The 13736-nt window shown below is 42.9% G+C and overlaps 1 protein-coding gene across 3 annotated transcripts in view; it reads left to right on the plus strand.

Annotated features, from left to right (window-relative positions):
- The window catches only part of LOC134969121 (pre-mRNA-processing factor 39-like), a 225143-nt gene extending 217296 nt beyond the window's left edge, over positions 1 to 7847 (plus strand). For all 3 annotated transcript variants that reach the window (XM_063944845.1, XM_063944847.1, XM_063944846.1), the window contains exons 15-16: positions 6841 to 7141; positions 7245 to 7847. In XM_063944845.1, coding sequence (XP_063800915.1) covers positions 6841 to 7141; positions 7245 to 7307 — 364 coding nt within the window. In that variant the 3' untranslated portion in view covers positions 7308 to 7847. The remainder of the gene's footprint in view (positions 1 to 6840; positions 7142 to 7244) is intronic.
- The last annotated feature ends 5889 nt before the right edge of the window (positions 7848 to 13736 follow it).

The following is a 13736-nucleotide window of genomic DNA, read 5'->3' on the forward strand; positions in this document are numbered from 1 at the left end:
CCCTTATGGACTATGAGAAAAGGATTTACCGGCAGGTAATTAAAATCCTATTTTCTCTAGCATCCATAAGGGATATTGGGGAATCGCTGGGGATGTCCCAAAGCTTCCAGAATGGGTGGGAACGTATGGAGACTGATGCAACACTGCCTGCCCAAACTGGGTATCCTCTTTTGCCAGGGTATCAAACTTGTAGAACTTCAGAGAAGTGTTTTTTCCTGACCAGGTAGCTGCTCGGCAGAGTTGCAAGGCTGAGACTCCACGGGCAGCCGCCCAGGAAGAGCCCACTGATCTGGTAGAGTGGGCCTTCAGAGACTTAGGAACAGGCAAGGCTGCTGACACATAAGCCTGATGGATAGTAAGCCTAAGCTAACGAGCAATGGACTGCTTCGAAGCAGGACACCTCTCGCATGCAGGCTCTGCGTTTTGTTCCTCCTTGTCGATTGATGTACTCCACTGCTGTGGCGTTGTCCGACTGTAAGTGGATCGCGTGCTCCTTAAGTAGAGGAGAGGCCTGAAGTAGAGCATTGTAGATCGCCCGATGTTCTAGAATGTTGTTTGAAAGGAGGGCTTTTTGGGCTGACCACCTGTCCTAGAACTGCGCCCCTTGGGTGACAGCTCCCCATCCTTTCAGACTCGCATTAGTTGTGATGAGGATCCCATCCTGAATCCCGAAACTCCGATCTTCCAGGAGATTGGAGGATTGCAGCCACCACAGGAGGGAAATCCTGGCCTGAGGCGACAGCTGTATCATCCGGTGCATCTGAAGATGTGATCCGGACCATTTGCTCAGGAGATCTAGCTGAAAAATCCCTGGCATGGAACCTCCCATATTGAATCACCTGGTATGAGGCGACCATCTTTCCCAACAATCGTATCAAAGATGGATGGACACTCGAGTAGGACGGAGCACCATGTGGACCATCTCCTGAAGTGTTCTCACCTTGTCTTCTGGTAGGAACACCTTCTGGGCCACAGTATCCAGCAACATTCCCAGGAACAGGAACCGCCGAGACAGCTCCAGGTGGGACTTCTGTAAGTTGAGGATCCACCCATGGCATGACAGAAGTTGGATAGTGCTGTCAATATGGAGCAACAAAAGCTTGATCTTGCTTTGATCAGAAGATCGTCCAGGTAAGGGACAATATCGGCTCACCTTTGTGAACACCCTCGGAGCTGTGGACAGGCCGAAGGGCAGTGCATGGAATTGCTGTTCTTCCAGGCCAGCAATCACTGCTCAGAAGGATTCCATTTTGAACTTGAACACCTTCAGGTAAGGATTCAAGGATTTTAGATTCAAAATTGTTCTTACCGAACCGTCCAGTTTCTGAACCACAAACAGGTTGGAGTAATATCCCTTGCCTCGTTGTAGTATTGGTACCGGAACAATGACGTGTGACTGGACCAACTTTAGGATGGCCTGTTGCAACGTAACCTGCATATCCTCCAAAGCTGGTAAGCTTGATTTTAAAAATCGTTGGGGAAGGAGTACTGTCCCACTCCAGCTTGTAGCCTTGAGAAACAAGATCCCGGACTCAGGAATCCTGGCAGGAAGCCTCCCAGACGCGGCTGAAGTGACGCAGTCGAGCTCCCACCTCGAGAGCCCTTCGGAGTGGGTGGGCACCGACATGCTGAGGTCTTAGCGGAAGCAGAACTGGTGGTCTGTTCCTGAGAGCTGGTGCTTGCAGGCTTTATTTACTTACCTCTGGTGCCTCTAGTCGCATTGGAGGGACCTCTGGCCTTAGATCGAAATCTATGAGACCGAAAGGACTGTACAGACGGCCCCGAGCAGGAGCGTCTCGCCGGCGGGCCCCAGTCGTAACTTTGGAAATCCACGTATTCAATTCAACCCCAAAGAGCCATTCCCCTGAGAAGGGGAGGGATTCCACACTGCGTTTGGATTCCGCATCCGCATTCCACTGACGCAACCACAATGCCCGGCGTGTCTACACTGCCATGGCAGAAGTCCCAGCATTAATGTTCACCGTTTCCTTAAGGGAATCACAGAGGACGCGTGTAGTGTCCTGAATGTGCTTTAAGAGGTCACCATAGTGACCAGGGGCATAGCCCTGGAGAAGACCTCCTGAATTTGAGTGGCCCATGAATGAATGGCATGGGCCATCCAGCAACCCGCAATGACCAGCCGTTGCGATACACATGCTGCTATGTAAATAGATTTGAGTGTAGCTTCTATTTTCCTATCCCCAGGATCCTTTAGAGTAAAGAAGCCTGGAGCGCAGGTATCACCGCCTTTTTGGACAGTCGAGAGACTGATACATCAACCCCCGGGGGTTCCTCCCAAAATGTCCTACCTTCATGAGGAAATGGGAAAGTGCGCAAAAACTTTTTGGGCACTTGGAATTTTTTGTCTCTATTTTTTCCAGGCCAATTTGAATAAGTCAATTAACTCTGCAGAATCAGGGAAAGTGACATTAGGCTTGTTTTGTGTAAAGAGAAACGACTACTGTTATGCAGCGTCCTCTAAATGGAGCTTTGAAACGTCCCGTATAGCCAGAATTGGGTTCAATACCCTGAGCAGAATCGGTATCCCCAGGGTCCAAGTCCTCCCCATCCTCCTGTACATCATTATCAGATAGTAGAGCAGGCAAACCACGCTTTTGTGGTCCTGCATGAGAGGAGGGGGTCTGTGTTACATCTGCCCTAGCAGCTAAATAAGCTTGCCTTTACTGTATGTGAGAGGAGACACACAGAGAGGACACCAGCACACCCCTAGCTGTACAGCCCCAGTGAGGGTGACAGCTAACTATAACACAATAAACACTAATGGGCCCTACACACACAGCGATGTGCCGCTGAGGTGCCCGACGGGCGGGCGACTTAGCGGTAGGGGGAAAGTGACGGGGGTAGTGAAGTTTTTTTACTTCACCCGGCTCCATAGCAGTGCATGCTAATATGGACGAGATTGTCCATATTGGCTTGCATGCATAATCGACCCAGCACCAATGATGAAAGAGCGCAGGGCCACGCATCGTTGATCGTTGGTGCCTACACACTGAACGATGGGAACAAGGAAAAGGAAGCCAATGTGGTTTGCGAAAGAAGTAGCAAATATTGTTAAAGCAAAAAAGATGGCTTTTAGGAAATATAAGCAGACACAAAATAATGAAGACAGAGATATATCTTTTTTAGACAGAAGGAGACTAAGAAGGTAATCGGTTGTGCAAAGGCACAAGCTGAGGAGAAAATGGTCAGTGGGTAAAGGAGGCAAAACTTTTTTTTATAGGTATATAAGCAAAAGGAGAAAAACAAAAGGCGGAATAATAAAACTGAAGACAGAGACTGGGAGTCTTGCTGAGGGAGACACTAATAGCAGATCATCTTAATAATTATTTTTTCTCAGTATTTACTACTGAAAGAGAGGGGAAGGGGCCACAGTTAAGTTGCAGGGATATTCAGGAAAATGAAACAATTACATTTACAGAGGAGAAGGTCCTAACAGAACTCTCAAAGCTGAAAGTGGACAAATCTATGGGGCCAGATGGGATACATCCAAGGATACTAAAAGAACTTAAAAAGGTGCTGGTAGAACCATTGACAAATTTATTCATCCATTCATTAGCTACAGGAATAATTCCAGAGGACTGGAAAAGAACAAACATAGTCCCATTGCACAAAAGTGGAAGCAAGGAAGAGGAAAATAACTACAGAACAGTGAGTCTTACATCAGTAGTAGGGAAATTGATGGAAACACTCTTAAAAGGAAGTTGTAGCTTAACTCAAATCTGGCAATTTACAGGATCCCAACCAGCATGGATTCACTGGGGGGAGATCATGTCAAACAAATTTTATTGACTTTTTGACTGTGACTAAAGTGATGGATAAACGTGGAGCCACGGATATAGCTTATCCAGACTTTAATAAGGCTTTTGACATTGTTCCACATCACAGACTGCTAAATAAACTTGAAAGTTTGGGATTGGATATTAGGATTATTGAATGGATAAGAATTTGGTTGAAGGATAGAAAATAGAGAGTTGAGGTAAATGGAGTGCATTCACAGGAGGGAAATGTTTCCAGTGGAGTACACCAGGGATCTGTACTTGGACCAGTTCTTTTTAATATCTTTATTAGTGACATTGCAAATGGCATTAAAGGGAAAGTATGCCTTTTTGCATATGACACAAAGGTATGCAAAAGGGTGGGGTAAAACAAATGATTGAGGATCTAGGTAGACTAGAGGAGTGGTCAAGAGTGGCAATTACAGTTTAATGCCAAAAAATGCAAAATCATGCACTTGGGTCTCAAAAATCCAAAGGCTAAATATAGTATTAATGGCACTATACTGGAAACTACTGAGGAGGAAAGGTATCTTGGAGTCACTATTTCAGGTGATTTAAAGGCAGGTAAGCAATGTAACAAAGCAATGAGGAAGGCAAGTCAGATGCTTGGCTGCATTGGGAGAGGAATCAGCAGCAGAAAGAAGTAATAATGCCACTGTATAGGTCATTGGTACGGCCTCATCTAGAACACTGTGTTCAATTCTGAAGGCCATATCTTCAAAAGGATATTAATACATTAGAGACTGTACAAAGAAGTGCACTAAAATGGTGCATGGCCTACATCACAAAACATACCCAGAAAGACTAAGAAATCTCAGTATGTATAGTTTGGAGCAGAGAAGGGAAAGGAGTGACATGATAGAAACTTTTTAAATATATCAAGGGTTTTGACATAGTCCAGGAGGGAAACATTCTCCAAATGAAGAGAAGCAATAGGACACGAGGACATGCACTGGGACTGGAGGGGGGAGGTTCAGGAGAAATTTGCGGAAAAATTACTTCACAGAAACGGTAGTGGACAAGTGGAATAGCCTCCCATCAGAGGTGGTAGAGGCTAAGACAGTAGAGCAATTTAAACATGCATGGGATAGACATAAGGATATCCTTTAAAATAAATAAGGATCAAATAAGGTTAGAGATAAAAAAAAAAAAAGACGGGCTGACTAGATGGGCCAAGTGGTTCTTATCTGCCGTCACATTCTATGTTTCTATGATGTGAATGAGTTCTCGTTCAGATCGTTTAGTTATATCGCCCAGTGTGTAGGGCCTATTGTGTCTGTCCTGTAGAGGACCCAGATAGTGTACAATAGCGTCTCTAACCCTTTGCTACACCCTGTTCCAGCGTGGCTTGTAAGGCAGGAAGCGCTGTGTGTGCTCTCTGTGGCTGCATTGAGCAGAGGAAGGCGACAAAACGCTGCTGGTCCCGCTCTGAGGAAGCTCTGCCCCCTCCAGTGGTGCTGGAGCTACATTATTTGTGATTAATGGCGCTGGAGCTACATTATTTGTGATTATTTATACTGGCAAAGTCTCCCTTTTGCTCAAAAATGTAACACAAGTGGTAGTTCCAGCGTTTTGCAGCCAGTCTACACGGGGAACCCTAGCGGGACCCCCCTCAGGAGGGTCCCGTATGCCGCGCCTGTGTTAGGGGTGTGCGGCGTGCTGCGGTTTTGACAGCCAGGGCGCAGTGCCTCATTGAACAACAACCCATCAGGACGGTGGTCCTGCAGCGTGGAAGCGGCACTGCACCTCGCAAGGCCAGTGACCATCCTCCCCTAACTCACATGGTGCAGGTATACTGTTGCCCAAACAGCATACCAAAAATAACAAGCATTAAAAAGAAATTGAAGAAAACTCTCTGGAGCTCAGAGGTGTGCATTCTCTCCTGAGGGCACTTTTTTCTAAACTGCCTGTGGGAGGGGGCATAGAGGGGAGGATCCAGCACACCCAGTGAAGACTTTTAAAGTGCATCGGCTCCTTTTGGACCCCGTCTATACCCCATCGTATTAGATTCCCCAATATCCGTTTTGGATGCTAGAGAAATTCCTATATTTGCATATTTTAGAACTATACGACAGTTTAAAAATAATTGTAATAGGCAAATTTATTAACTGGTGACGATAACAAAACATATCCATAGAAGTTCATTTGGAATGTGTGGCACTGTCTTAGCACGCATCCACTGGGAAGTGTCCAAGATCAATCACTGCAGACAGGTTAATGGTAGAAAATCGGCATCTTTTCTCACTGCTTCCTCCGAGCCACTGATATTGTTCCTGCCCATTTGGACAGGATAGATAGCAAGCTGTAGAGCAGGCATTCCCAACCACGGTCCTCAAGGCACACCAACAGTGCAGGTTTTAGTGATATCCAGGCTGCAGCACAGATGGTTAAATCAAAATAACTGCAGTACTAATTAAGTCACCTGTGCTGAAGCCTGGATATCACTAAAACATGCACTTAGTGTGCCTTGAGGACCGTGGTTGGGAATGCCTGCTGTAGAGAGTAATGGATTTCTATAAACGAATCCGAGAATAACAAAACACTCTCCAGGCTTGCCTTTCATGTAACACAAATGGTGCAGAATACTTTGGGTGAAGCTGTGTGTCCCAAATGAGCATGTCGGACAGGAGCAAAATGCCTGCTGTGTTTTATTAATGCATAATTCACATCTATTCATGACATCAATATGCTTTATTTATTCTGGGGAAGCAATCTGTGGCTGAAGCCAAGTGCCTGTAAGCTTTTCTTCTTGACCTTTTTATGTGGTCTTTTTTTGGTTTCATTTTTTTCTTTTGGCAGGGGAGTACATAAGCCTGCTGGAATTCACTCCATCTGGGAATTACTACTGATGCAGTGGGTCTCTGACACTATTTCCCCAGTTGCTTTCCCCATGTTGCTTCTAGAAAACACACTTGCGCTTCCTTGCTTTAATTCTCTGACAGTTTCTTAAAGATTTTCATTTATAACAATTTCTAGATTAAAATTTCACGCTGTGATGTAAAATCAAATCCTTAAGCAATTTATATTTGTAATTTCTATACAGGGACAAAAGTGATGCTTCTGCCTCCACTACAGAATCTGTAAAGGCTTCTACGGATAAAATAGTCCCTGAATCTTCATCAACTCCAACAACAAATAGTGTAATTACGGATGCTGCACCAACTGCACCAACACAAACTAAATGCACAATAATACCACCTCACAGACCATTAATGCGACCTCCACAAACATATTATGGTCCTCCTCGTCCTATGTTTGCAGGAGGTCCCTTTCCCTATAGACAGCCATGCTATATGGGAGGACCATCTACACCTTTTTTCACAAGCCAAGAGGCATGGCGTCCGGTGAGCAAAAATAAACCATTCTATGTAACAGTTACTTGGTGCTTTGTTTTCATAGTGCATATTTATTGACACTAATAAATGATACTCTTCTTTCTTTTCTTAGAGCTTTGGACCATTTAATGTCCCTCCGCCATGGGGTCAGAACAGATTTTATCCACCTTTTTGACTTGCATTTTTCAATAGTTCTTGACTAGTGGTCCTATTGCAATGAGGGGGCTACTTCTGCTTTATTTAAGTGAATTTTCCTATGAGGTTTGTTGTTGCTTCTCAGTGAAGTCTAGAAAGGACAGTTGCATTCTATAACGGTGTGTAACGTGCGTGGGCATTGGATATCTAAACAACACCAGATGACCAACTTTTGGAATTGTCACATACAACCACCCAATCTACACATCTATGCAGCAGCTAGTTTATATTGATTTTCATTTAATTTTTAGCTTTCTACACATGGTTTTACATATGCTGAGAAATACAACTTCCTATATGATGTGATGCTACTTAAAACTGTTCAATTCCCTTATTGTTTAACGTTCTTTACGCCATTTGTAAATAAAAATATGGGCAACTGATGTTTCATTTTTAGACCGTAGTATATATTACTTTTTTGTATGCACTTGTTTTTATTTTTTTGAGCATTGTTTATGAAAAGAAAAAATGTAATGCAGAGTCTATCCTTACCAATAAAATCAGTTCACCATCAACCATATTCAACAACTTAAAATTTTAACAAATAACTACACTGATCGAGTTATTTCATATAGTCGACCAAGAGAGACTGTGTAGAAGTTTTACTGGCTGTCAAGGGTATTCTTTTATTGGATGCGATGTGATCACATGACACACACATGATGATTAATCAGACAAAATCATCGGCCAGCTACATCCTGCCCCTTTAGTCCCTACTAGTCAAAGGTGTCAAATCTGTGTTTCCCAACTCTGTCCTCAAGGCATTGGATAATATCCACAGAACAGGTGCCTTAATTAGTACCTCAATTGGTTTGATTTAACCATCTTTGCTCAAGCATGGATATCATTAAAACCTGAAATGTAAGGGTGGCTTGAAGACTTAAGGCCAGATATAGTAAGTCTTGAAAAGTGGCAAAGGGGAGAGAGAGAAAGTACCAGCCAATTAGCTCCTAAGTGCCATGTTACAGGCTGAGTTTGTAAAATAACAGGAGCTGGTTGGTTAGATTGTAGCTCTCCACTTTCACTTTTTAAGGCTCAGTACACCTGGCCCTAAGTTTGGGAAACCGTGTTAAATGATGCAACTGCCTGTAACGGAACAGATTGCATTTTCTTGTAGTTCTAATTCTCTCTACCTTTTTACATGGCCGTATGAAATTTAATGGCTGCTCAAGTTATGACTGTAGATGCATCCACTATACAGGTTGAGTATCCCATATCCAATTATTCCAAAATACGGGCTTTTTTGAGCGAGAGTGGAACCTTTGTTTTTTGATGGCTCAATGTACACAAACTTTGTTTAATACACTAAGTTATTAAAAATATTGTATTAAATTACCTCTAGGCTGTGTATAAGGTGTATATGAAACATAAATGAATTGTGTGAATGTACACACAGTTTGTTTAATGCACAAAGTTATAAAAAATATTGTCTAAAATGACCTTCAGGCTGTGTGTATAAGGTGTATATGTAACATAAATGCATTCTGTGCTTAGATTTACGTCCCATCACCATAATATCTCATTATGGTATGCATTTATTCCAAAATACAGAAAAATCCGATATCCAAAATACCTCTGGTCCCAAGCATTTTGGATAAGGGATACTAAACCTGTACTTGCACATGTTCTTTGTGACATGATCAAATTGTGGTACGCCAGACTCCTAACCGGCTATAATTAGCCAAATCAGGCTAATGTCAATAGGTTTCTACTCACACAATGGGGAAAATCAAATTAGCAGTCGGGTGTCCGCTGCGGCTAATTACCTGCGCCAGCATGGTTTTTACCCCATGAGTTGAGCACTATCAGACGCTGGGTTTCTCTTATATAACAAGACAATCCTAACTACAATTGAATAATCCTACTCACCTGTCCCACGCCGCTGACCGCCCGCTATCCACTGCTAACACAGTGGGAGCTTCTGGATGACGTAATCAAACGGCGCCGGACAGGCGGGCCGACGTCATGACGTTGGTTGTCATGGTGATGCAGTCTAACAAAACAATACAGATAAAAACAGCTTGAGTATGTGTATTAACACATTTCCTCAATATGATAACAAAAAAACAAAAGTGATCACCAACACCAGACTATAAGCATAATGTTAAAAAACATGTCTGATCTAAATTCAGATATAAAGACAAAAGAAAAGGAAGAGGAAAATAAGAACAGCGGATCTTAATGCACTTGTTCTATAATAACTAGCCAATATCAAAACATACAGTGTATGCCTAAATTTTCGTTCAGCCCTCCTGGTGCTATAGTATTTAGCTTAAATATCCATTTGGTCTCTAACTGTAATAGAGTTCTCTCCCTATTACCCCCTCTGTGAGAGATAGGGACGTGATCTATCAACATGGCTCTGATACTGGGCTGACTGTGTCGGGCTGTCAGCCAGTGGCGAGCCACCGGCTGATCACTAGTCCCCTTTTCCAATGCCTGTTTGATTGCACTGCGATGTCCGGCCATCCGATCCCGGAATTGCCTTTGTGTTTTACCTATATATGCTAGTCCGCAAGGACATTTTAGCATATATATGACGTGTAGTAGTGCAAGTAAGGCGATGATTAATATTAAATTGTCTGCCCGTGGAGGGGTGATGGAACGAGGATCCTGTCATAAGTGTGTTGCATGTGGAGCAACCAAGGCAGCGATAGCAACCCAATTTGGGTCTCAAAAAGTGCGTCTGTTCAGCTTTAGTTAAGGGGAATACATCCAATTTAACTATTCTATCTGCCAGGTTGCTACCCCTAGTATAACTAAGGAGTATGCGACTATAGTTTAAAGCTGGTAAATCTATATCCGTAGAGATTATCGGCCATAATTTTTTAACTTTTTTTGTAGTAAAATCAGTATTTACCGTATACTTGTTAACCAATGGGATGGTAACAGCAGATTTGGACTGTAGGGACTTAGTGTCAGAGGATTTGCCTTTTAACACCTCTTCCCTGGGGATATCCAACACTTTCCTCTTTGCTTTAAGTAAATCCTTCTTAGGGTAACCCCTTTCCATAAATTTATTCATCATGGTATCCATGACAACTTCGGTGTCCTCTGGGTCCGAGGTAATCCTACGGGCTCTAAGGAACTGGGAGTAAGGTAATCCCTTCCTTAATGGGAGGGGGTGGAAACTGTCATGTGCCAATAACGAGTTCCTATCTGTCGGCTTTACATAAAGTGAAGTTTTAATGATGTGATTCTGACACTCAATGTTAACATCCAAAAAGTGAATGGAGTTTTGACTAAGTTGATAGGTGAATTTTACACAGCTGTCTGATCTATTGTGTACATCAAATAGTGCTTCAAGACTCTCAATTGAATCACCCCAAAAGAGCAACAAACCATCTATAAATCTCCTATAGTATATCACATGTTGAAACACTTGCTCATTATCATAGATTAGACATTTCTCAATCTGATACATGAATGAGTTAGCATACGAAGGGGCCACCGGGGACCCCATCGCACAACCCATTTTTTGGCGATAATATTTGCCATTAAATGTGAAATAATTCCTAGTCAGGATCAAATACAACAATTGTATGAAGAGTTCCACCGGTGGACCTGTATATAATACATTATTGGTTATTAATGACCTGACAGCCTCTACACCTGCCTCATGAGGGATGCAGGTGTAGAGGCTGGTGACATCCGCACTACACATAACAAGTGTATCAGGTAATGGGTCCAGTTGTTGCAATTGTAATAGTAAAGAAGTGGTATCCTTCAAATATGAGAATATACCCTGTACACATGGATTCAAATATGCGTCTAAATAAGCGGATACTGGATGCAACAATGATTCTATAGCGGAAACTATGGGGCGGCCCGGTGGTTGTTTCAATGATTTATGAATTTTCGGGACCGTATAGATTAATGGTACCCGTGGATGTTCAACCATAAGTGCTTTAGATACCTCCACTGGAATATCCCCCTTATTAACCGCTTGTTGTAAGATTGCATCCAGTTCACGCTTATAACCCCAAGTGGGGTCCTTTGACAATAATTCATATGTTTGATCATCTGCTAGTTGTCTATTGCATTCAAGGACATATTCACTCAAGTCCTGGACCACTACTGATCCCCCCTTATCAGCCATCCTTATGACTATATCAGTCCTTTGTGATAGACTGTTGAGGGCTTCCCTCTCATCCTTAGACATATTTGGATGGTAATGAAACGAATTGGGAGCAGGGGATGCTGACTGTTCTAATAGCCGCGTGAAAGTCCGTATAGATGAGTTGTATGATATTGGCTCAAATTTTGATCTAGGAATAAGTTTTTTCAACTGTACAGGGATAACTTCCTCCTTCTTCTCTTTGGACCCGTCCGAGCCAAAGTACTCCTTCTGAGAAGTTTGATAGACTTCTTGGAAAAACAGCCACTAACCCCTATTCCACACTGTAACTGAATCCGCTGCGGCTGCTGTAATAAATACTCTGTCCCCAGTTAGCGTACACACGCCGGAATAGCCATGCAGCTTACACTCAGTGCATACACACAGACCGACACGCTGAGAGCACGAGGCAGCTCTAGGTGTGGCAATTATACTATACAAACGCTTAACAGAAACTGAATGCGACACCAGTATTTGATTGTATGCCTTACCCTTTGCTTTCTGGATTTGAGCAGACATATTTTAATCCTTACATTGTGTAGTACCTCTGGATCAAAACTACCTATCCTAGGAAATGATGCTTTATCCCCCACAGTCATTCGTGTCCATTCATCACAAAAAGTCTCAGTGTGGGGACCATACTTCCCCCCACATTACCAACCGAGCTGACCCTCTGGGTCTCAATTCTGCTGTCTGAACCCTGACTGAGGAACGTCCCTGTGTTGTGCACTTGGCTCCCATTGTGGACCCTTTTAATACGGGAAAACTTCCTAAAATGCTCCAAACAGTAGTCTAACGGTGGAAGTCCTCAAAGTTCTTCCACTAACTTCTTCTGCTCCGAGTACCACGGATCCGCCCTGTTTAGCAGACACGCGTAGCCAGTGCAGGTCCTACTTCGGCCTATATCCCCTGGGCCTTTAGGAGTAACTTACCGTACCCAGTGAATATCTGCCTAAAAGACAATTTTTACACAAACCACGCTTGCATGTGCTTTACACAACGCGTATGATGACAAGGTTTACGCACAAATATGCAAAACTTCATATCACGTTGCGCCACGTATCGCTCACACAACCGTGCGGTCCAATCGTACAGCTTATAGACACTTGCTATCTATAAGTTGTAGGATCACTGGAGTCTTCACACTGTGCTCCAAAACAGCCGGAGTGTAATACCAAGAAAAAAAAACCTTTAAAACAACAACTTCACAAAGAAAATACAAAGATAGTGAACCACTGCGCTCTCAGCGGCTGCAGTTGCGTAGCACCCCGGTGTCACTCAACAACATACAACATGGACATAAACAGAAAAAATAAGAACTACCCAACTGCGCACAGCTTAAAAAGTCTACTTAGATGTCTTAAAAGTTCGGGAATAAGTCAGTCCATAAGAGGAGAGGAGGTCGTCTTCCAATCTTTTTCTCTTCCTTTTTCTTTTTTTCTTTTTTCTTTTTTTCTTTTTTCTTTTTTTCTTTTTTTCTTTTTTCTTTTTTTCTTTTTTCTTTTTTTCTTTTTTTCTTTTTTTCTTCTTTAGTTCATTTGATAGAGGAATCCCCTCTAGATTTTTCCAATGTCCCTCAAAAAAATATGGATAGAAGAACAATATCGTGTAGTATGTCCTGGATTTTGATAGTTCTAGATTATGTGGTTTATCGGGATGGTTCGTACCGTACTCACGTCTAAAAAGGAAGAACATTTACGTGGGGGATCTCTTTAAAGCATCCTCACAATTGGAAGCACTCGATAGTGGAGCTCCACTTCCTGGGGAATAAAGTGGAGAAAGAAACCGCTACAGGCTGGACACCACTTTAGAAGACTGTAAGTGGGGTACGCTTGCCCATCTATATCCTGACATCCGTTTGATCTGTCGTAGCATGAATTATGGTTAAAGATACCTTTATGGGTGTATCGAATATACTTGGAGTGTGAGTACGGTATTCTGGTCTATTCCTCCGGCTATCAGTGTGATTGGTAGAACAGACTCCACTGTGATTTATTAATTGAGCTGTTCTTCTCCCCATTTTCTCTCGCGTTGGGGCACCACTTTGGGAGGATTTGAAAGAATACGAATACCTTTCCATCCAGTTAGGAGAAGTTTTGGGCCCATAAAGAAACCTTTTTGTGTGGGAATTCTTCCTTTTTAGACGCGAGTACGGTACGAACCATCCTGATAAACCACATAATCTAGAACTATCAAAATCCAGGACATACTACACGATATTGTTCTTCTATCCATATTTTTTTGAGGGACATTGGAAAAATTTAGAGGGGATTCCTCTATCAAATGAACTAA

This window comes from Pseudophryne corroboree, chromosome 11 (genome assembly GCF_028390025.1).
Source record: "Pseudophryne corroboree isolate aPseCor3 chromosome 11, aPseCor3.hap2, whole genome shotgun sequence".
In the NCBI taxonomy this organism is placed as follows: Eukaryota; Metazoa; Chordata; class Amphibia; order Anura; family Myobatrachidae; genus Pseudophryne; species Pseudophryne corroboree.